Raw genomic sequence first — 26,302 nt, 5'->3', positions numbered from 1 at the left:
GTGTGTAGTCGGACAAACATTGATGCACGGGAACACTGACACAGGGGAAGTTTTAACGGTGGAGCATGATAAACGTGTCGTCCTGACAAGTTAATGATGGTGAAAAATAGCAAGTTGTTTTTAAATTTATTCAATAGCCAACGTTATATAATATATGAAAAAATGTTTGTCCGACAAAAAGGTTGGGCATTTTAACGAGTCCGACACGTAGAACATGTCACATCACAGGAACTATGTTGGTGATGAATAACAGTCTGATTTTTGCATGAGAGTTTAATGAAAGATTAAAAAAGCAATTGGAAGTTCTGTCGGACAAAATGAATGGGAAATTTTCCTAGTCGGACATTCTAAACATGTAAGATATAGACAAAAATGTTGGTGATAAATAGCAAGCTAATTTTGATTTGTTTATGTACAAATTATATTTTGTAACGCAAAAAGTTATATGTCGGACAAAAAGTTTGGGCAAATCGAAGGAAATAAATAAAAAACATTTTTTCAGAATGACTTAGTCACATATTGATAAAGCTATTTTAGTTGTATATTATTATTTATATTCACATATTTGCATGTGCATATATATACATGCACACTCCAAAAACAGTGAGGTAAGTATCAATGCATGTATATATTGCAAAACAATTATTTTTTGGGTGGAGTTTGTTCTAGATATTCTCAAAATGACAATAAAAAATGTCAAAGAACATGTGAAAGCAATCTCTTAGGGTTTTCTAATTAGGCGCATCAGAAAGTACGGAAAATTTCCTACAAAAAACGTTGTATACTTTTTTTCCATACTCAAATCTTAACCCTGTAAACGAAATTGAAAAATGTGAAGAGTCTAAAATTTCGGTGCTTATAAGAATAGACGTAAATATGACACATTATGCTTAGAAGTATGTATTAGAAGGCCGCATTTGTCAGTGTGACACTTTGTGCTACACAAAGTAGTATTTGAAAGTACATGGTCTCTGAGTTTCTGTTTGCCACGTGTGTTGGAAATTAAAATTTATATTAACTATGGAGTATTTTTGTGTCTATTTTTGAGTGTCAACAGTTTAAATTTTAAGTCGCCAAATCAAAAGTGAAACCATTCAACGGAACATTTTTGAGTAATTTTCGAACATTTTACAAAGTTAGTAAAATACTTGGTCATCAATTTAATGAGGTTCAGTTGCCAGATAATTGTGAAAGTTCTATTGAATATCATTCTTCGTGCTATAATGCTTTGCTTGATTGAAAAAGGGTACCTAAAGATATTATTACTAAAATTGTATAACGTAATTTTTCTCAACTTTCTACAAATGGAATAATAATGTAATTAATATGTCACATGGCAAGAAATAATTTGCTGCCAAAATAAATCGATTAGTTTAAATTTGAAGTTACGATTGCAATTTATTATGAATTATTGTCAAAAGTGACAGTTTTTCTTAAATGGAAATGTATTCATAGACATAAGGGTAGACAGGGAATACAGTGAAAACAGTCGATAGGTGGTCTATCTATCTCTTTTAACCAAGCGATCCCGCGCATGTGGCAGACAAAGATAGCTAGACCACTCAATCCATAATATAATTTGCCTGATCTACTATAAATGTATTACAGTGAGGTATCTAAATGATGTTGAGATAAATCGGAAGATATCGATTGTAATTGATTGCAGGTACTTTTGACATAGAATAATTACCCCTTATTGAAATTTCAAAAATTATTTTTTTAAATTGTCCGACTACAAAATCTACCCCTTATTTTTTTCCGACAACAGTCATTCTTGGTAAGGACTAATTTACTTAATTAAATTTCGTCTTTGTCGGAAAGCTATTTATCACCAGCATTTTTGTCTATATCTTACCTGTTTAGAATGTCCGACTACGAAAACTTCCCATTAATTTTGTCGGACAGAACTTCCAATTGCTTTTTTAACCTTTCATTAAACCCTCATGCAAAAATCAGACTGCTATTCATCACCAACATAGTTCCTGTGATGTGACATGTTCTATGTGTCGGACTCGTTAAAATGCCCAACATTTTTGTCGGACAAACATTTTAGCATATATTACATAACGTTGGCTATCGAATAAACTTAAAAACAACTTGCTATTTTTCACAATCATAAACTTGTCAGGACGACACGTTTATCATGCTCCACAATTAAAACTTCCCCTGTTCCAGTGTTCCCGTGCATCAAAGTTTGTCCGACTAGACACCGTTAAGCTATTAACAAATTTTCAGCTTGCTATTAATAAACTTTTCTTTCTTACGCGGGATCCAGGTCTATACATGTAATGAGACAACCAAACAGGTATAATAGTCCAGAGAAATAAGAGTTTTCTCGTGACACATCCCCCCCCCCAGGCCGATACCAAATTTTTTGAGTAGTATGGACATCTATATTAATAACCTTTGTTTCCTGCAGCCGATTTTGATGATATACATAGTTATAAACACATGAAGATAAAAAAACCGTAAATTTTCGCTTTTTTCGTCTATAACCAAAAAGTTAAGTACTTTAAACAAATTTGTGAGTAAGAAACTGATAAATCGTCTAAAAATTTTCAATATGGCGTTCGCTGAATATGTCTATCCTTATTGGTTGCTTAGAAAATTGCAAAATAAATAATAAATTTTGAGTTTTTATAAATATTCATAACTTATGTAAAAATTAACTTAGAACCTTCTTGTTACACGGAATGCTGAGACTTCTGTTGCTTAAATCATATCCTAAATTTCAAAGCAATTGGTCAAATAGTTTAAAAGTTATTTAATTTGTTTATCCCAAATTCATTTTTTTGCAACACTATAAGTCAGAAAATTATGAGGTTACAGTAATACTTCTGACAGTTTATGGAAGATCATTTATACTATTGACTTAATTAAAAAAATGACAAAAAGTAATTTTAAACAGTGTAAAATTATTTTGCAAAAAATTCGTCGATTTTTTGCTTACTTATACAACAATTAGAATAACTTTTTAACCGTTACCTGTAGAAAAATTATTTTTTCATATTTGAAAAGACTGAATTTTTAGACACATTTAGAAAGAAAAACAATTGTCCTAGGACATCTAGGGACGAAGTTAGCCCCCCTTTTTTTAATTCACATGTTTTTGCAAAATAATTTTGCAGTATTTAGAATTATTTTTTGTCATTCTTTTTTAATTAAATTAATAGTATAAATCTTCTTTTTTCATAAACTATCCAAAGTATTAGTGTAACTTCACTATTTTCTGACTTATAGCGTTGCAAAAAAAAATAATTTGGGATAAACAAATTAAATACCTTTTAAATTATTTGACCAATTGCTATGAAATTTAGGGTATGATTTAAGCACCAGAAGTCTCAGCATTCCGTGTAATAAGAACGTTCTAAGTTAATTTTTACTTAAGTTATGAATATTTATAAAAACTCAAAATTTATGATTTATTTTTCAATTTTCTAAGCAAACAATAAGGACAGACTTATTCAACGAACGCCATATTGAAGTTTATTATACGATTTATGAGTTTCTCACTCTCAAATTTGTTTAAAATACTTAACATTTTGGTAATAGACGAAAAAAGCGAAAATTTACCGTTTTTTGATCTTCATTTGTTTCTAACTATGTATATCATCAAAATCGGCTGCAGGAAACATATAGGTTATTATTACAGATGTTCATACTACTCAAAAAATTTGGTTTCGGCCTGGAGGAGGTTGTGTCACCAACAGGATATTTTTGTTCCTTATTTCTCTGAACTATAACCTTCTACACCTCATAATACAGGGCAAGATCGCCGTAAAAAGTGGACCAAGCTGAAGAAGCACATCCTTGCTCAGAAAACTCCGGGAGTGGTATTAAGAGACCACTGCTAACCTGTTTAGAGCTGTTCTAAAAAAAGTTAGTAGATATTACCAATATGATTGGCAACATTCGATAATCGGACAGGGCACTGAAAGAAGAAAATGTACATACCTGTCCTATAGGTGGCTTTTTGTCATCGTCTGGGTAAATATTAATCTCTCTGTACCTAAAATGAACAAACTCATCTAAATTTAGCCCAGACACATCCATTTCTTCCGGAAAATAAACATTTCCATATCCTTTCCTCCCAATTGTGAAACCTTTTACTATGCATCGTCCATCTTCATCAACATACTTCATCAGCTCTTCTGGAGGTGGTAAGGTATAATATTCCGGTCTAGTACAAACTATATTACAAGGGTAGCTTTTTACACAATCTCCAGAACCCCCAGATTCAGTCGGTTCAATGTCGACTTCTACTGATACTCGATTATTCTTTTGTATATTTTCTAAAAAAAAAGTAATATAAATTAATTTTATAAACTTTATAGTTTTTTAAAGCCTTAGTTAAATTACAAGAAGCTAATTAAATATTTCATGTTGGTATCATGTGACGTCATGTGTGACGTCAGGGTATGTATATTGTATGGACCTGTATATTGGAATAAACACCTGTGATCTAAGAATTATTAGCAATCTTTACTGGAATCAAACATCGTCTATCTGCACAGAAGCATGAGAATCCGATATCAAAATCAAATGTGGGATCCAACAGGGATGTATACTGTATACTATCACCTCTGCTGTTCAACATATACGTACTCTGAGGAGATCTTTCAAGAAGCAGTAGAGGACGTTGAAGCCGGAATTCAGATTAATGGAGAATATACCAATAAAATCAGATATGCGGACGATTCAGTGGTATTCGCCGACAGTTATGAAGCCCTCGAAGAGTTATAAATAGTATGTTCTTTAAAGTTAAATATTGCAAAACCTCTAAATTTTAAAGAACCGCTTGGATTGACATGAAATTTGGCATACACATAGCTAACAAGTCAAACAAAAAAAGTGATATTGTGCTGATGTGTGCTTTTGCCCTAGGGGTGAGTTTCACCCCCTTTTAAGGGTGAAAAATATATGTTCGAAATAAGTCCGGAAATGGATAAAATGACTAATTCTAAGTAACTTTTGTTCTATAAAGTTTTTTCACCAAGTTAATGTTTTTCGAGTTATTTGCGAGTGAATATGTTAATTTGTCTACAAAATAACCACGTTTTCAGACGGTTTTTCGCAAATAATTCAAAAAGTAAGTATTTGGTCGAAAAAAGAATTCTTATCAAAAATATAGCACGTAAAAAAGCGAAAAACATGGTGTTTATATTAGGTCACTAAACATAGTAGAAGCAGAGTTTAGAGTTATAGCTAATGAAAAATAGGTTTATATTCGTCAAATTCCAAATCGAATATGTTAACGTGCCATAACCAAAAAACGGAGCATTTTTTTGGAGAAAACTCATTTTAACTTTTTTAAAGTGTTTACAAAATGCTTATTTTTGTAAAAAAAAATTAGCATCAAAAGTAAACAAGTTACGCTCAAAATAAAGTTGGTCCCTTTTTTTGGTAAGAAATCGAGAAAATCACCCACTAATTAGCATTTCAAATGAACTTAATTGTTACCACTTCACAAGTTTTTTACTCGCGTATGTATTGATCATATGATCTGTAAGTTTCATCGGTTCAAAGTCCTTATTTTTGAAAAAGCTGTAGTTAAAAGGGCTTGAACGAGTCACTTATCACGAGTATATGCAAATTTAGAAACACCGAATTATAACCAATTTTTGTCTTACAGAAAAACAAAAAAATACAAAATATTCAGAAAAGTAAAGCCGACTTTTTTTATTGTTTAAGATTTTTGGTATCTCTAACAATTTTTAAGTTATTTTGAAAAAAAAAAGCATTTTTTCAAAATAAATGTTTTTAAAATTTTACTTTAAAACCAAATTTTTTCAAAAATAAGCACTTTGAATCGATGAAAATTAGAGATCATATAAACACAACATAAGTAAAGTAACTTGTGAAGCGGTAACGATTAATTTCATTTAAGTTGCTAATTGAGGGGTGATCTTCCTGATATTTTTTTTGCCAAAACAAAAGGGACCAACTTTACTTTGAGCGTAACTTGTTTACATTTGATGCTAGAAATTTTTTTTATAAAAACAAAAATAACGCTTTTTTTAAACACTTTAAAAAAGTTGTAATGTGTTTTCCCCAAGAATACTTCATTATTTGGATATTTCACATTGAATTATTCTATTTGTAATTTTTCGAATATGAACCTATTTTTCATTAGCTATAACTCTGCTTTTGCTAGGTAAATATAGTGACCTAATATATACACATTTTTTTCACTTTTTTATAGGCTATAGTTTTGCTAGCAATATTTTTTCAACAAAATATTTACTTTTTGAGTTATTTGCGAAAAACCGTCTAAAAACGTGGTTATTTTGTTGAAAAATGAACATATTCATTTGCAAATAACTGAAAAGTATTGATTTGGTGAAAAAACTCTATAGAACAAAAGTTGCTTAAAATTAGTTAGTTTAACCATTTCGGGACTTATCTTGGACATACATTTTTTCGCCCCCGAGATGGGGTGAAACTCACCCCAGGGCAAAAGCGCACATCGACACTATATCACTTTTTTCTTTGACATGTTAGCTATGTGTATGAGAAATTTCATATCAATCCAAGCGGTTCTTTAAAATTTAGAGCAAAAACCGTGAAAGAATGTACTAAAATAGGATTACAGAAATAAGTAAGGAATATGAACTTTCACTAAACAATAAGAAAACGGCAGATTTGTTGGGTCAGATGTAGCAAGCAGATCTTCGTTTCTGATGATGCTTGATCAGAAAATACTTAGAAGAGGTCAGAAGATGTCTTATACCAAGCATGTTATTAATTAAATTGAATATCTGTCACATCATGAGGAACAGCGAAATATAAGGATTGCTGCAATTAATTTCCCAGGGAAAAACAAGAAGGAAAACGAGGACCAGGAAGGCAAAGAATTTCCTGGCTGAAAAATCATCATACATGCTACAAGACAACAATTACAATTTTTTTGAAAGCAGCAGTGTGCAAAGTACAGATTGCCATGATGGTCATCATCATCAACATCCGAAAGTAATACGCACCACAAGAAGAAGGGTATGAAAAGCCATAAGTATATGAGATCGAATTACTACACACATGTAAGATTCCATTGTAGAATAAATAAAAAGGGACAAAACTTAACAAAACATAAAAATGTCGTCTAAATACTCACCATGTGAACTATTTCTAACAGAATTATCTAAAATGAAAGTTGGTGATCCTATTGGCAGACTAGAGTCGTTATTTATTGTATTTTCAAAGTTAAGTTTAACATGAGGTCTTATCTCATTTTGTAAAGTAGTACTATATCTTATATTTTGAATGTTTACGTTTTCATCGTTTATCGGCGTATCAGGCGATTCAAGGTGTTTCAATATATCCATCCTTTGAACAGCGGGAGAGTTACTTTCACCACTGCTTGGTCGACTCTTCAATACTAGTTTTCTGCAGTTTGTTTTAATATAATCCTTGCTGTCTTCTGGAACAGGAGGAGATGCCAAGTCAAAGAGACTATCCTAAAATAAAAAAATAAGTACTATTACTTATTATTACGGAAGAGAATCTGCAACAAATAATAAACATTTACATAAAAGAACTAAGAAAAACGAACATGTAAATAAACACTGATAAGAGCATAACAATAGGGAACTTGCATAAAATTTTAAATTAGAAAAAAATGTTATAAATCACAACAGAACATAATTTAAAACATGTGTCAAAGATAAAAAAAGTTTTGTTTGTTTTTCGTTTGGCCCCTAAAGACGATTAAAAATTCAAATTATACCAGTCAGCCCAAAACGCGTCGTGATGTCATCGGGCTATATGTTTACATTCTGAACCAACAAAGTAAACAAAATTGTATATAGTTTTAAATTAGACATTATAAACGTCAGTAGAAAATACAGTTATGTGACGTCACAAGTGTTTTTGATCGTTTGAACTATTCATAGAAAACTTGTACTTTTACAAAATGGTTTTATTTTACCTAGTAAACCTTCTTTCCTTTCCTTCAAAAACTGTATCAAACTCTAATCTCAACAAACTGGTATATATTATTACAATGACATACGATAAATGTCATTAGAATATAGATATTTTTCCCTTATTCCGCGACGATGAGCTGGCCAAATACCCAAGTAGGTGGAGGCCAATAAACTAAAGAAGGAGAAGAATATACCTAAATATAACCATAAATATAACCATACAGTTAAACTATGTGACGTCACGGCTCTTTTGAACTATTTCAATATCGCAGAAGATTTTAAATTTGTATATTTAAGTTACTATGAGTTTTTGAAGCGTGAAATTTTGGAAATCTCATTTTTAAACAAAACTGAACATTATTATGTAATAAAAAAATGTGCAAGGTCCCTATTGTTCTGAAGCTATTTATTTATAGCATTAAGCTATCAGCTAGTAGAATAGGCAGGATTCCGAAAGAATTACAGTACAGCAGATCATCCTCTTACAGTCAGAACGCTAATAAAGAAAGACAATGAATATCACTTGAATTTATACATTGGCTTCATTGATTATGAAAAGGCATTCCAATTCATACTACTTTGGTCAATGGAGAGTGCTATGAACAACTGCAGGATATATTCTCGATACAGAATGCTCATACATAATATGTACAAAAAAGCTACAATGAAAATACAAATAGATGAGAAAGCTAAAGCTATACCAACAGAGGAGTTCGCCAGGGAGACGTTATTTCACCGAAGCTATTCACACTGGGACTGGAAGACGTATTCAAAGATATTAACTGGGTAGATAAAGGAATAAATGTTAATGGAAGAAAACTGAGTCATTTGAGATATGCTGACGACATTGTAATGACTAAAAAGTTTAATGACTACAAGTTTCGAAGAATTGCAGACCATGATATCGCAACTATTTCAAGATTCGGCAAAAAAAGAAGGTCCTAGGATGAACTTAAAAAAACAAAAATAATGACGAAAACACCGAACATTAGACAAATAACGTTGAATGACATAGATTTAGAAACAGTAAGCGAATATATTTACCTGTGGCATATATAGTCCAAGTAATGAAGCTTAAAATAGGACAAATCGTCGCAATTTTTACAGAATGGATCGATTTGTTTGAAAATTTGAGGATAAGTAGTGGATAGCCCAAGGATCAAAATCTATATGATGCCGAATGGCGCTTTTACCATGGGGGTGGTTGCCACCTCATCTCGGGGGTGGAAATTTATTATTATATTATGACCTCAAAAGTTGGTAAAAACATTCATTATAAGCAAATAAAGTTCTATACATTATTTTGATAAAGTTAATAGTTTTCGATTTATTCGCTATCGAAAGTGTTAGTTTCATATTGAAAAAATTAATGTTTTTAATCAGTTTTCTGCTAATACCTCAAAAAGTTTTCGTTTTATCAAAACAAGTTTACTTAATAAAAATGTACCTTTTGAAAAAATAAACAAAACTGTTTTAATTTTCTTTAAGAACAATAGTAATCGAGCTATACTTTTTTATATGTTGGCTCTTCTTCGTCAAATGCTAAATATTGTAGTTTCACAGTCGAAAGGACGGGAAAACTATGCATTTTCCGGGGATAACGTGTTCAAACTAATTTAAAATATTTAAAAATATCTATCTCCAGAAATAAAAAAGGCCTCTAGCTCAAAAATTAAGTGACTTATAATGAAGTCAGTCCCTATTTTTTTTCAGCAAAAAGTGATCGGAAACAACTTCCTAATCACCACCCTAATTAAAATTAGTCATTGACCTGATTTGGTCTTCTTTATTTATGTATTATTAATAATTTTTAGAAGTTTGATCAGCTTAGAATGATTAGTTTTTAAAAAAATGGAGTTAAAAGAGAATAACGAGTTTTTGTAGTTTGGTAAAAAATGCCCTTTTCTTCAGAATAGAAAAATTAGCATCAGAGCAACGAAAAAATATTTAAATAAAAAATTGTAGATTATTTAATTCACAAGAACTTAGTTTGAAAAATTTTTTTCTAGAGCAAAAATTGAGTGAGCTATTGACAATTAAAACTTGTAATAACATGCAAAAACCACCTTTATCAACCCTTTCAATGGCATCTCTTTTTGTGACTGAGTATTTTAAAAAGATTTAATATTAATAGGCTTATAGATCTTGCAAAAGCCTACAAAATTCTTTTTTTAAGAAACTTTCTAAGATGAAAAATAAAAAAGTTACGGTTAAAAAATCAATATATTTTTTTGAAAAAAAAGGAGAAATCCAATTGGAAGCATAATAATCTAAGTTAGCGGTGTTTTTAGTCATTGGCCTTATTCATTGTTCTTTATTTATGTATTATTAATAGATTCTAGAAAAGTTTGACTGGCTTAGAATGATTAGTTTTTAAAAAACTGCAGTTTAAAGCGAATATCGAATTTTTGTCATTTGGAAAAAAATGCCATTCTTTTTAGAATAGAAAGATTAGCATCAGAGATACGAAAAAATGTTTCAGTATGAAATTGTAGGTTATTTAATTTCCAAGAATTGGTTTGAAAAAAATTTTTTTACGGCAAAAATTGAGTGAATCGTAAATGAGTATGCAATCGAAAAACATTGATTTTTTAGATATAAAACTAACACTTTCGATAGCGAATAAATCGAAAACTTTTAATTTTATTAAAAAAATGTATAGAATGTTTTTTGCTAAGAATGAATGTTTTTATCAACTTTTGCGGGCAAAATATAATAAAAAATTTCCACCCCCGAGATGGGGTTGTAACCACCCCATGGTAAAAGCGCCTTTCGGCATCATATAGATTTTGATCCTTGGACTATCCACTACTTATTCTCAAATTTTGAAGCAAATCGATCCATTCTGTAAAAATTGCGAGGTGAAAAGCTTCGGTTCCTGGACTAATAAAGAAAGTTAACAAAGAAAATCAAACTGCCGAAATTACCAGAAGAATAAGGTTGGCGTGGGCAGGATTTAGAAAACTGAGTTGGATCTTGAAAAACACTAAAATAGAACAACATTTGATATCCAGAGTTTACGATCAGAGTATCCTCCCTATACTAACGTATGGTTCACAGACGTGGAGACTCACCAAGGCCAATATGGATAAAATAGTAAAGGCACAGAGAACGATGGAAAGATCAATGCTCGGGGTGAAGCTTACAGACAAGAAAACAAATAAATAATGGATTCGAAGTAAAACCAAAGTAAAAGACGCAGAAGAACATAATGCCCAACTGAAGGATAAAATATGGAAACACGAACTACAACAATGGAGACCATGGTTAGGAAGGAGAAGCAGGGTGAAGGCCACAAATGAGATGGGCTTGTACAGGATTATCAGCATCCAAAATAAGAGCAAGACATATTCATTTAATTTTTAAATGTCTTACAAAACAAACATCACGTTTGTTGTTAAATAATTAGGTGACACCGATTACTCAACACAAGTGCGTTAGTTTTCAATAACGCTTTGTCAGCTATTCAATATTATTCTTAATTCACGGCCAGACCGTGTCAGCATTGAAAACATCAATACTTTTCTAGTTTATTTATAGATACAAAAAAAGCATCGCGGATCATTCTTTTATCAATTATCATTCGTGATTCACATACATTATTAGACAGTTAGATTTCAAACGCACCAACTAGTTACTGTGATATTTAGAGTTTGTAAATAAATAAGTATTCAGCAAATAGTGTCTACTTCATCAACCCCTATCATAGGGGGTAACTACCCCAACTAACATAGGACGTTCCTGAGGGTGGAGTACCACCATAGGCTGATGACATTAAGAAAATTGGAGGACACAACTGTAAACAAGTGGATTGAATTGCGGGAGGCCTATGTCCAAAGTTGGATTACTTAAGGCTGAAGAAGAAGAAAGGTGGTGTACCCAGAAGGTACAGGGGGCTATTTTTAAAATTAACATTAACATTGGAGAGGGCTAATATCTTGAAAAGCGTTTTATACAGTTTTTAGATAAATACGAAGATTGTTTTACTTACCTTGATACTTCTAATAGGCACAACTCTCAATTTGGAACCTGTAGAAGTAGTGACTTTGTTGGAAGCATCCAATAAGGACTTCAATTCTTTTGGGTCGGTGGCTGATATTGCGGCAGGACTGCTCTTTAATTTTGGCTCCAAACCAGCGAGATGAGGAGCATCTCCAAAGGGATCTGCTGTCAATAAGGCAAGGTTTGTAGCGGTTTGTTGTTCAGCGGAAGGAAACAACCTATCAGTAATAAAATATGGGTAAATTATACAAATTAATCATGAAAATTATGTAGCAGTGTTAAAATTATATCGTGGGCGTACTGGGAAAATCCACTTAATCACAAAAGTAAAGTTTGGACAAAAACGCATTTAAACATTATTATACCTTATGGCAGCGGTCGGGGAACCGGGGTAAATTACCCCAAACGGGGTAAAAATGAAATTTTTGGGGGGTAAAAATGAAACTTTTGTGAGTAAAAAGTATATATTTTTAATTTTCTATTTATAAAAAGAGGCGATTTTGTTTCTTTTTGCTCTTCGCCATGGGGTAATATCAACTTACACAAAAATCTTTTGGGGTAATGATTAAAAAAGTTCCCCGACCGCTGCCTTATGGCGTACGTCTTAAAAATCGGGTACACTAGCTGTTCGAGTTTTGGTACCTGGATATGATTTTGAAGGATGTTAACCACAGGTGGTGTATATATACCTACATTTGAAAAAACATTATTTAATTCATGAAAATTTGGAAAAAGATGGAGTTAGTTGCTTTTCTTTGTCATTGAATGTACCGATTTAAGCACGGTGGATGACGAATTTGGAGATATACGGTTTTTCCTGTTAACATATTGATGTTTGTGGATTTAATGGTATTAAAATGTCAAAATTGAAAAAAAAATGGAGTTAGTGGATTTTCCCAGTACCCCCACGATATGTAAAAATAAGACATCAGATGTATCAGATGACTTAATGAGTTACAAGTTATTCCTCATGCCAGGGACGGCTCGTGATAGTACAAGATGGTGAGGCACACTACACTTGAGGATTATTATTATTATGGTTAGATTTTCTTTAATAGCCGGAAGGTCGATTTTGTGACGTCATAACGTCACAGAACGGCACCGTATTTATTTTAAGGCTTGCAAACGATATTAAATATCAATTTTATTCGCAAAAGAATAGCTACGAAAGTTCTAAGTCTCTAACAGGTTCATACTCATAGTAGCTGTTTTTTTAGCTAAAAATAATAATTAATATGATACCACATATCAAAACAGCATGAATCAGATGTTTCGTCGTTGGCTCATCAGCGTTGAACACTTGAACAGCCATATTAAGCAAAATTTACATTATATACTACAGTGGAACCCCGATAAGTCGGCCCCCGATAACCCGTAAATCCGGCTAATCCGGACCGATTTTCATCAGACAAACATTTCAACAATAAAAATGTATGTAATTTAATATTTGAGAGATGTGTATTTGTGTAATTTGAACTATAGGATAGTAAAAATGCCTCATGGCACACGGCAGCAAAGTGACGTTCATTTTCTCGGATTATCGGAAACAACAGGCACCTGTAATATTCCTTTATTAAGTTCAAACTGTCTTAGCACTATTTAAAAAAGACTAAAAGACTATTTAAAAAATTATTTTTTAAACAATGGTATTAGTCTCCACTGTTCTTAAATAACATAATATCGTTCCGATTGTGACTGTATTGTGTGGAGTACAGTCTTGTATTGTTCGCTTCCGTTTGCTTAGGTTTGTCTTTGCGTGTTTTTAGTAATTTAGATGTGTACTGTGCATAATATATTTCATGTTGTTTCAATTATAACGGAGTTTATACTACATTCGCTCTCGCGAGATTTTTTTTGAGACATTCGGAATAGGAAACGTACAACACAAAAATTCCTACCTCACACTATTAACTGCTAAAATCAACTCAAATCAACTTAATCTTTCGTTAAAAAAAGAAGAATTATTAGAAATAGTGGGAGTGTCTACTAATCTCATAAAATTTTGTGAAGTTTATTTCTACAAAATATTTTTATTTTGTACAATAAATAATTTTCTCATTTGCTATCAATACATTATAATGGTTTAAATAAATAAATATTGATTGGCGTAAGGTTTATGTTATTTTTATGTCTGTTTACTATTAATAATATTGGATATGAGCAGGTGCGTTGGTTTTGTAGTAATTTCCAGTCACTTCTCACAACTGAATTTTTCAAAAAAGAAATTACTAACGTCAGTGTCAAAAAAAATCTCGCGAGAGCGAATGTAGTATATCTGTAAGTATACCGTATTTTATTAATTTTTACCATATTCTCCGGCTAACCCGGATTTTCGATAACCCGGATCGACCGCGGTCCCGATTAATCCGAGTTATCGAGGTTCCACTGTACATGAAAACAACGGACAACTGATTCCAGTGGCGTAACTGGGGGGGTTGGGGGTTATAAGCCTTAAATGCCTTAAATCCTTAAAGCCTTAAATCCATACCCCCAGAGACCCACCAGTTGTAGCCCCCCTTAGGATCATTCTGGTTTGGCCGTTGACTGATTCTGTTATTATTAATCACTTGCCAAAATGAAATTATGGTACGCAAACAATATACCTGCAAACACGTGATAATTTCATTTTAGAACCAATTTTATTATATTGTAAATGTATTGCATATATGCAAATAGAAACAAGCAAGTAAGCAAATTACGGTTATATTATAAGATTGTTTTTTTATGTTAAATAAACTAAGGGTTAAATTTTATTTTTTTGGTTTTTTATTTATTTTATAAACAGCGTACTTAAAAGTAAATGAATTATTATGAGAGAAATCATAATTTCTAATTTTTTTATTAATTTATTTATTTAATTGACATTGGCAAATGACTTTCAGCCAGTCAGAGCATAATAACATATTCTAAACATCTATTGTATCTCTTATACTAATAGTAAGTACACGTAACTAGAACAAACTGCTCTAACAAAATACCTAAAACTGCAAAACCAAGCTAGAGGCATATTTTTGCCTGCCTCTGAAAGGATACTTAATCCCGCTTCCAAAAATTATTCTCAGTCATGCTGCCGGCCGATGTCCGTCGGCTTCGTAATTTATCATAAAAATAAAGTTAACAAAAAAAGTTTTATAATAAAAATTAAATTATTTAGCAATTTTCAAAAAGTTAAATTGTATTTAAAGAATTATTGATGATGATATAACGAAAATAAAGTTATTTAGCAAATTTCAAACAGTTAAATTGTATTTAAAGAATTGATGATGAAATAACGAAATAACGTAAATAGTCGATTGGTATACTGGTGAGGCACTGCCTCACCTGCCTCATAGGACCAGCCGCCACTGCCTCATGACTTAATATTTCATCAACTTTGGCAAGATCATGCGTATAATGCTTTTTAGTATGTTAAGTCGGTTCATTCAACTGAGATTCATTTTGACAGATTCAGAGTGGGAATCAGACAACACAAAAATTCCTACCTCGCACTGTTAACAGCTCAAATAAACTTATGTATCATTAAAAAAAGAAGAATTATTGGAAATAGTGACAGTGTGTACTAAACTCATACAATGTTGTGCAATTTATTTTCTCAAAATATTTTTATTTGGTACAATAAATAATTTTCTCATTAGTTATCAGTACATTATATTCAGGTGTAAATAAATAATTATTGATTAGCGTAAGATTTATGTTATTTATATCTGTTAGTCTGTTGACTACTATAGCGTTTTTTCACTAAGTCAATACTTTTTGAGTTATTTGCGAGTATGTTCATTTTTCAACAAAAAAACGTTTTAGAAGGTTTTTCACAAATAACTCAAAAAGTAACTATTTTATCGAAAATATCGAAAAAATATTCTTAGTAAAAATATAGCTCACAAAAAAGTGGAAAAAATTTCAAATAATATTTATATTCTATTTATATATAGAAAGTATATAAAAAAGCTTTATTTTTGTTTTTAAAAAAAAATTCTAGCATCAAAAGTTAAGCTCAAAATAAAGTTGGTCCCTTTTTTTTGGAAAAAATTGGGAATATATGATCCCCTAATTAGCATTTCAAATGAAATTAATCGTTACCGTTTCACAAGTTGCTTTACTTATGTATTATTTTTATGATCAAAGTGTTTATTTTTGAAAAAAATTGGTTTTAAAGTATTTTTTTAAATTTTCAATTTTGAAAAAAAAATGCTTAAAAATTATTAGTGATACCAAAAAATTTCAAAAGGTAAAAAAATGTAGGTTTTGCTTTTCTGACAATTTTGGAATTTTTGTTTTTCTGCAAGACAAAAATTGGTTAAGATATGGCTGTTCAAAATTTGCATACACTCGTGATTAGTGACTCAATCAAGCACTTTCATATACAGCCCTTTGAAAATAATCACTTTGACCCGATGAAACTTACATACATAAACAATACATACACAAGTAAAAAAGCTTGTGAAGTGGTAACGATTAATTTCATTTATGATGCTAATTAGGGGGCCATTTTCACGATTTTTTTACCAAAAAAAGAGGGACCAACTTTATTTTGAGCGTGACTTGCTTACTTTTTATGCTACAAACTTAAAAAAAAAAAAAAAAACAAAAATTAAGCTTTTAAACCCCTTAAAAATTTTGTAAGTTTTCCCCAAAAAGTGCTTGAAGTTCGATTTGGAATGAGATTCGTCAAAAGCATGAACCTATTTTTCATTAGCTACAACTCTTCTTCTACTGGGTCTAGAACCCTCATATACACACCATTTTTTCTTAAGCTATATTTTTGCTAGGAATATTTTTTTCGATAAAATACTTACTTTTTGAGTTATGTGTGAAAAACCGTCTAAAACGTGTTTTTTTTTGTTGAAGTATGAACATATTCACTCGCAAATAACTCGAAAAGTATCAACTTAGTGGAAAAACGCTATAGAACGAAGGTTGTTAAGAATCAGTTATTTTATCGATTTCCGGATTTATTTTGAATGCTTTTCACCCCCCAAGGAAGGGTGAAACTCACCCCGAGGGCAAAAGCACACATCGGTACAATATCGCTTTTTTCTTTGACATGTTACCTATGTGTATGTTAAATTTCATGTCAATCCAAGCGGTTATTTAAAATATACAACTTTTGCAATATTTTACCATTAGTGAATGGACTATAAACTCCACGACATTCAATGTGGTGTCCTACTGAATGATTAAACCTTACTGAATAAAAAAGAAATACTTACGACTGCTGAGCAGCTTGTGGCTGGAGATTAAATCCAGTATTTGTTGGGAAAGTATTACTCTGAAAAGTGCCCAATCCTGTTGTGCCAGTATTGTTGAAAAATCCTCCTGGTTTGACAGCATTGTTTCCAAAAAGTGGGGCAGCTTGAGGTTGTAATCCTAAATAACATTTTAAACATTTTATAAATTAATTTAATACATAACACAGGTCAACAAAAAATAAAATTTTGAGTCTGTTATTTAGTAAATATTTTCTGTTTGTATTGGGACCGTGCAAGTTCGGAAGAGCGACATATGGTTTCAGAGCTCAGCAACATTTTTAGCACTTTTAATTATATTGGCCAATTATATTAGTCCTGGTTGCTGGATAATTGTCAAGGCCATAGCCCAAAAAAATAATAAGAAGATAAAGTAAGAATAAAGTTATGTTATTAAAAGGTAAACAACTGTATAGTCGGTTCGCTAAACTCAAACACAACTGGCTAGTGATTTTAGCAAGTAATTTTGCCAATTTGCTAAAGTTGGCAAAAAAATAATTACTAAATAGTTAGGGCCGGTATTTCCAACCTCACTTAAGCCAAAGCTTACTTTAAGCCTTTGCTTAAGCTTAAATGCCTGTATTTCCACTTCAATTTGAGGCTTAAGCCTATGCTTAAACCAAATAATTTTAAGCTCACACGGGAGTTGGTTTAAGCCTTTGCTTAAAATTTGTTTTCTGTTTTTTGAGGTTATTTCTATAGATTATCAATTATAGAGTTATTTTGAAAACCAACTTTTGAGTAGTAACGTTATTATTAGATTATTAAATAATAATCTAATAATCTATTAATTTATTAATCGTAATAACGATTAATAGAATTCTTACTACTTTTGGAAGGTGTAGGCACATAAAAATTATTTATTTCTTTATTTATTTATTCCATGCTTGGTAGGTATATTTATTTTACAAAAATAAACTTACATTCCAATTTGACATTTCCTATATTCCTATATATGCAATAAACAAAATTACAAAGACGGATCTATTGCTTATGCAAAATAACAATAAAAATATAACCAGAGAAAATACAGACAATAAACTAACAACACATGTAATATGCACACAAAATAAAGTGAAGTAAATGACATTGATACAGATGACAAGATAAAATTAAATGTCAACAGTAGTGGTTTTTACCTCAGAACAGTTAGTTCTGGCATTTTGACGTATTCAGAGGTACCAAACCAATTAACTTTACAGTTGAGCATCAGTTTAGTTAAGGAAGTGATGGAAATACGGCACCCAGCTTAAGCTTCTCCTTAACTTTTGACATAGGCTTAGCTAAGTAAAAGCTTAAGTAGCTATTGAAATACCGGTCCTTAGGGTCAGTATTTTCAACCGCACTTAAGCCAAAGCTTACTTTAAGCCTGAGCTTAAGCCTAGATGCCTGTATTTCCACTTCAATTTGAGGCTTAAGCATAGGCTTAAACCAAATAATTTTAAGCTGGCGCGGGAGTGGGTTTAAGCCTTTGCTTAAAATTTGTTTTCTGTTTTTTTGAGGTTATTTCTATAGATATAATTCTCGAGTTATTTTGAAAACCGACTTTTGCGTAATAACATTATTATTGGATTATTAACGATTATTAAAATAAAATTCTTACTCCATTTGGAAGGTGTAGGCATATGAAAATTATTTATTTCTACAATGCTTGGTATATTTATTTTACAAAAGTAAACTTACATTTTCAATTTGAAATTTTAAGGAATATAAATCCAATATACAAAATTACAAAGATGGATCTATTGCTTATGCAGAATACCAATAAAAAATATAACCAGAGAAAATATATGTACACAATATACTAACAACTTGCTAACAACACATTTACCATGTACACAAAATTAAGTGAAGTAAATGACATTAATACAGATGACAAGATAAAATTAAATGTCAACAGTAGTGGTTTTTACCTCAGAACAGTTAGTTCTGGCATTTTGACGTATTCAGAGGGACCAAACCAATTAACTTGACTGTTGAGGAAGAGTTTAGTTAAGGAAATGATGGAAATACGGCACCCAGCTTAAGCTTCTCCTTAACTTATGACAGAGGCTTAGCTAAGCAAAAGCTTAAGTAGCTGTTGAAATACTGGCTCTTAGTAATTTTGCCAATTTTGGCAAAATAGGCAAAAAACAAAAAAAATACCTACTAAAATCTTTAGCCAGTTGTGTCTGAGTTTAGCGTTTATATGTAGTAAATAAAATTAATTATTAAAATGCAGTATTACAAGTAAAATACCTACAATTAATTAAATTCACTTCAATAATTGAATATCATATCAATATTGTGGAGCATATTAATGCATGATTTCATAATGACAGTGAGTATAAAATATGTCAATATGACAATTTCAATTGACAATATGAATTATTTAAGTACTTGCACATAGCGAATACATCGAAAATTAAGCAAAAACTTAATAAATAATAAATATAGTTTGCTTTTGTACCTATAGAATTAAATATCATGATTCGTCAAGATTCTAATGCCTTTCAATTTATAAATCAATTTTTCCGAAACTATCAGATGCTGACAATTATTACAAAGAGCTTATTTCTAATATGCTTGATAGGTTCAAAGTCATGGGTTGCAGGATGTCTCTTAAAGTAAACATGCTACATGCTCACTTGGATCAGTTTAAAGACAACTTGGGTGCATATTCAGAAAAACAGGGGAATACCTTTACCAAGATGTAATGAACTTCAATCAACGGTATCAAGGAGAATATAATGAGAACATGATGGTAACTAAGTTTGTGGGCTCCTACGAGATAGTCCTTGTTTATACAATAGAAATACCAAAACTGTTCATGTTTTAAAGTTTTATTCGCTACATCTTTTAAGTTATGTAGCGCAAATAAGGTGTGCGTGAAAAGAATATATTATTAGTGTTTTTAGTAAATATATTTATTATAATTTTTGTGTCTGTGGATTTGTCTTCCTCGTAATAAGTATTATTGAAAATGTTTATTTTCAATTAATCTATCTTTCCGTGATTGTAGTTATGTCCGAGAAATGATCGTGGTTCATCCACACCACTAAGAATGACAATTTTTAATTTTCTTGTTTTTGTAAAGAATATTTTAATTTATTTTCTTTTCAATATTATAATTAATTATTAGCGAAAGAATTTATTATTTCCATTGTTTCTAATTATTTATTAGTTTTTGGGACACACCGTGTATACGAGTAGGCTAATACCTAATTCAGTGAGTATCAATTTTTATCTTTTTTCAAGTAAAAACCTTAAAGTTTTTTGTAATATAATTACCTACCTACTCGTATCATTTTTAAAAACAAAGACATTCGCCAACCAACTCTCTTGGTAAGCAGTCACAATTCCGAAAAGTGTATTGAAAATAAATATAGTCCTCGCGAGTGATTTCTACAACTCAACAATAGCAGTACGAAGAATAGCAGGCCTGCTCCAGCTTGTTCAACGAGAATTGACAAGGTAGGAAATCTTTCCATTGCAATTTACTTTAAGGTCCATTTTTGTACTGTTATTTTTTTATTTTAAATTCACCCTATGCTAAACAGTCCACTCATAAAGCTCACTGAGTTAGTAGTCTCCTCCAAGAAGATTTAGATCGTATGTATACACAACGGTGGTAGCTCATCGGTAGAGCATTCGCATACGGATCGAGAGATCCCCCGTTCAAATCCGGAAAAAATTATTTTTTTTTCTTTTTTTTTTAATTTTTGGTATTCTTTTAGTTCTTTCTAAAATTAATTTAATATTTAAATACAATACAAAAAACTGTTTAAAGTAGATATATTGATTTCGTTGAAATCATAATATGAAGTTAGATTATATTATAATAGAAGTATAACTTCTTACGTGCGTACAAAGTACACACACATTCTTTTTTATTTTATAATTAAAGTTAATAAAAATATATAATTTAAAGTTTATTTATTTTTTAAAAATAATTTAAATTAGAAAATAGAGCTTTTTCATAAAATTTGAAATTTCGTTCTAGTAAATTCCAAAGCCATCTTTATTAGATAAAAATATTTTTTCTTTCTTTAGTTAGGCATAAGTAATCAAAATCAGAGGTAAAGAACTCAGACTCAAAATTCATGTTGACTAGTGGAATCCATACACTTACCTGTACCAAGTGTGTTACCAAATGCCGGAGTTGGAGTAGTACCAAAAGCAGGCGCTGCCGGTTTACCAAGGGTGGAGCCGAATGTGTTTGTACCAAAAGTATTGGTGGCTTGTCCGAAAGCAGGTGTAGTCGACGTTTGTCCGAAAATTGGTTTATTTGGTTGAAACAGACTAGACGCCTGTGTTGAAGCGGCAGGTGTAGAAAATGAGAAATTGGCATTTGGTGCAGTTCCAAATCCTACAGTAGGCTGAGCCGGTTTTCCAAAAATTGATCCAGCTGTATTCTAAAAGTAATGGAATTTCAATAAATTGATAATTACGATGACGCATACAAGTTGAAGGGCTGAAATAATACCGGACGGAAATAATAAATATAGTCTGTTCGCTAAACTCAGACGCAACTTTCTAGATATTTTAGTCGGTAATTTTGCGAATTTTAGAAAAATTGGCAAAAAATAATTACTAAATAGTTAATAATCACTAAATAGTTAGTAATTTCGCCAATTTTTGCAAAATTGGCAAAAAACAAAAAAATTATCGACTAAAATATGTAGCCAGTTGCGTCTGAGTTTAGCGAACAGACTATAATCATAATATATCGACGCATCCAACGAAGACAACAACTAACTCAATTTTTGGCGTTTTTGAGTTACACCCCTGACAAATTAGATAACCGTGATGCCTTTCACCGAACAAAGTTCTATGTTAATTTGTTTACGTTTAGGCAACCAATTTTGCACTTCGATATTGTACTAACTTATATATCTTTACATTATCCCACGAAAACTATCCTATCTCCTATCTGAGATAGGTAATAAGCTATCTCAATCAAAGTTAGTATAGTCTTCCTCGGCATTCCGAACGGAATCGTCATTGTCTCGTGAGTTAGTATAGTTTTCGCATTTTAAGGTTAAGTAAAATACGCCTACGTGAACAACATTGTTTACGTTTTAAAAGTTGTACAGCGCACATAGGAGTATTTGGGTAACAAAACCGGACAAAACTATAATAACTTATATTTAATTTATTCTACCTGCCATTTCGTACATTTAGACTAATTACTGGGTTTGGGTCAGGTAAATACTTTATACTCGTATATGACCTGTTTAATATGCTTTGAATTTGGAACTTATTTAATTGTTTATGCAAATAATCGGATTAAGTGTTGATAGCATAATGCATTGTAGGGATTAAGTGTTACTAGGAGCGAGTTACTGAAATAAATCTAATAAGACTGCAACACAACAAATAGTCATAATTAAAGTGTATTTAGACTTTGCATACATTATACTACATTTTAAATATTTTTTAGCTAATATTAATCGTCTTCTTCTTCACTTTCATTTTCTTCCTGATCTGTATTATCGTCGGTATCCTCTTCATGAGATGTAGTTGGAGTAAACAAAATGGCGGAAGTAGGCGGATGATTTAACAACGTTGTTTGTTAGCCAACAAGTTTATTAATACTACTATGCATAAATTGTAGCCCGACAAGACCTGACACATTAACAAAAACACTGCTGTTTGTTAAATTTAAGTAAAAAGTAAAAATATACCAAAATAATTACTTTTATTATACAGTGCTAGTCAAAAGTCCGTACCCCCCCTCGTATCTTTTGATCGGTTATACCTATAATAGTGAAATTTGGAGGGAGGAAATAAACGGAGGTAAGCTTCTTAACTAGTCATGACAGGTGGCGTAATAGTGACAGATGACGTTACAGAGCCACTGTGACCGATAATATTAAATGGGACTTTATGGCAAGTGATACCTCATTTGAAAGATTCAAAATACCTATTCAGTTATACTAATTTTTTTGGGTTTAAGTTGATTTTGATTTTGGTGAAAAAATTAAATAAATATAATATTGTACTTGCGCATTTAATTAATAAAAATTCAAATGTCCGCCTATGGGGTTTTTTTTGTCAAAAAGATGACGTTTTTCTCTCTGATTCTGGCTTTGGTTTAGAACTATAACCTTTAGCCACGTAATTGTATAACTTATCACTAAGTCAGGGGAGTAATGTGTAGTGTGTGTGTTGAGTAAGTGTCTTGTTACTTTGCAAAGTCGACGTCATTGTCTTTGCAAAGAGACGCTGATTGTTTCCGAACGTCTGCGGTCCCTACGGTGAGTACCGATCCCACAAGGACAGAAACTATTTTTCATTCACTAATTTATAATAAATGAAAAATTTCTGACCCTGGGAGTTCGAATCCTACCAGGGTCAGAAATTTTTCATTTATTATAAATTAGTGAATGAAAAATAGTTTCTGTCCTTGTGGGATCGGTACTCACCGTAGGGACCGCAGACGTTCGGAAACAATCAGCGTCTCTTTGCAAAGACAATGACGTCGACTTTGCAAAGTAACAAGACACTTACTCAACACACACACTACACATTACTCCCCTGACTTAGTGATAAGTTATACAATTACGTGGCTAAAGGTTATAGTTCTAAACCAAAGCCAGAATCAGAGAAAAAAAAATGACGTTTTTCAATTGTCTAGTAGTTTTTACGTCAAAGTCAACATTTTTGACAAGTAATCATAGGCGGAATTTTGAATTTTTTAAATTAAATGCGAAACTACAATTTTATATTTATTTCATTTATTCGTCAAAATTAGCTTAAACTCAAACACAATTAGTATGACTGAATAGGTATTTTCAATACCTTTCAAACGAGGTATCACTTGCCATAAGGTCCCATTTAAAATTATCTGTCACAGTGGCGCTGTAAAGTCATCTGTCACTGTTACGTCACCTGTCATGACTAGTTCAGAAGCTTACGTCCGTTTATTTCCTCCCTCCAAATTTCACTATTATAGCTATAACCGTTCAAAAGATACGAGGGGGGGTACGGACTTTTGACTAGCACTGTATGACTATTAAATATGAAAAAGAATTAATTATTCATTAGTTGTAATTTTAAAATAGAATGCACATCTTCTTCTTCCATATTCACAAAGTTTTTCTACTAAACTCCTCTACACAAAAACACAGTATTAAATTTAAAATTCACAGAAACTAAAAACGCCGAGATCAAAAGCAATCGATTTCGCCAAGAACTAAGTTCCAACTAACCTAGCTGAGAGGTGCACACCAGGAGGTTGGATTTATACCTACCATTAGATGGGTCGGTTACTTACGTAAGGGAAAATGAGGTTTAGCCAGGGTTTTATTTAAGTTGCCGATTTCGACTTTTGTCCGGTTTTATTAAATAAATACTCCTATGTGCAGCGTATAAATTTCTATTAGATAAAAATAATACATGTGAATAGAAGGTGCATTTTATAAATATAAATAAGTATCCAGGATGTACTATCCAGGATTTTCTCGATTTTTTCCAGCGAATACTGTACTAACTCATTCAAAAACCATATAAAGAAAAAAAATTGACATGTTCAAAAGCACAAATAGAATAATATGGTAAACACAATGGATAAATATAAAAACAATTTAGTAAATAAGAAACCCTGATTTTTTGCATTAATCAAAACTTTATCTTGCTTTATTCGAAAACTTAAAAAAATGAGTTAGTACAGTCTTCGCTGAATGAGTCGATATGATCTTTACCATAAGCTATCCTTTTCTAGAAGATAGCTTATGGTTATTTTCTTTCTTGCATTTGGCAAGATGCAACATATTCTAAAAATAACGCTACCGATTTGCTTGAAGAAAAAAGATTACAACCAGTGCATACTGCCGGTAATAACATATGGTTCCGAAACCATAACTTTGATTAAACATTCTGCAAATAAATTAAGAATAATTCAAAGAAAAATGGAAAGAGCAATGTTGAGAATAAAAAGGAGAGATATGGTAGGATAGTGAGAGAGAGGACCAAAGTAACAGATGTCATAGAAAAAATTGCACAAGCCAAATGGAGATGCGCTGGACATTTAGCACATTTAAATGATAATAGGTGGACCAAAAGATTCATAGAATGGAGACCTAGAGAAGATAAAAGACACCGAGGTAGACCACCAAAAAGATGGATGGATGACTTGAGAAGAACAGTGGGAAATTGGATACAGAAGGCACAAGATAAAGAACAATGGAAGAATATGGATGAGACCTATATCAAAACAGTGGATCCAAGAGGTTGAGGAATGATGATGATGATAATCCTTTTTTATAATATCAACAACAGTTATAAACTATTTACTTTGTTTTGTGTTCCGAGTTTATGATTTGATCTGCTTGGGTAACAATAATTATTAAAGATAGGTATTATACGCCAGCCAATGGGAGCAAGAATAGGATATTATCTCCGAATTCTATCCTTCTGCATGGATTTTAATGAAATTTTGGACCTAGCCTCTATTTATCTCCTGATTCAAAGTCTACCCTATGCAAATGTGTGCTTTTATCTTGGGGGTGGTTCACACCCCTTCTTTGGGGTGGAAAATTTTTTGGTTAAAATTACCACGAAATTCGCTAGAGAACCTAATTCTAAGCAAAGACTGTTCTGTAATCTTTGAAGATATTCTTCTTTAGCGACGAATCGATTGAGGGTAAAATTGTACATCAACCACGCGCCTGCGCACACTGACAGTATGTAGTTCATTGCTAATCTTTCAATATAGGTATGTATGACAATGTATGTATCTGTAACCGTGCAAATAAGTCATTAAAAGAATATATTAGTGGTTTTAGGAAATGTATTATTTATTATAATTCTTGTGTTTTTGGATTTGTGTTTCCCTGTAGTAAAATAATAAAATATGTAAGCATAACATGTTTACAGTTTGTCGCCGTGTTGTGTAATTATATCCGAAACTTACGTGTCAATTCAAGTGGCCCGATGGCGTAGTTGGCAGACCGGTGGGACAGAGAACGGAAGCACACGGAAGGTCGCGGGCTCTAATCCTAGACGATTCATACTTTTTTTTATTTTTCGTTATTTTAATAAAAAATTTTTGGAAGTGGTAGATAAGAAAGTTAGTTTAATTTTTAAATAAAATACAAATAACCTGTTAGGTATATTTACTTCGTTTAAATTACCTATATAATAGAAGAA

The 26,302-nt window shown here is 31.6% G+C and overlaps 1 protein-coding gene across 6 annotated transcripts in view; it reads right to left on the bottom strand.

Annotated features, from left to right (window-relative positions):
* Nucleotides 1–26,302, bottom strand: part of LOC126888365 (nuclear pore complex protein Nup98-Nup96) — a 140,197-nt gene that overhangs the window by 39,484 nt on the left and 74,411 nt on the right. For all 6 annotated transcript variants that reach the window (XM_050656547.1, XM_050656549.1, XM_050656550.1 and 3 more), the window contains 5 exons: nucleotides 21,282–21,564; nucleotides 17,135–17,291; nucleotides 11,914–12,142; nucleotides 7,112–7,454; nucleotides 3,955–4,292 (listed from right to left, as the gene is read on the bottom strand). In XM_050656547.1, coding sequence (XP_050512504.1) covers nucleotides 3,955–4,292; nucleotides 7,112–7,454; nucleotides 11,914–12,142; nucleotides 17,135–17,291; nucleotides 21,282–21,564 — 1,350 coding nt within the window. The remainder of the gene's footprint in view (nucleotides 1–3,954; nucleotides 4,293–7,111; nucleotides 7,455–11,913; nucleotides 12,143–17,134; nucleotides 17,292–21,281; nucleotides 21,565–26,302) is intronic.

The sequence above is a fragment of the Diabrotica virgifera genome, chromosome 7 (genome assembly GCF_917563875.1).
Source record: "Diabrotica virgifera virgifera chromosome 7, PGI_DIABVI_V3a".
Lineage (NCBI taxonomy): Eukaryota > Metazoa > Arthropoda > Insecta > Coleoptera > Chrysomelidae > Diabrotica > Diabrotica virgifera.
Note: the sequence above shows the minus strand (reverse complement) of the source record. Positions and strands in the feature narration are given on the sequence as shown.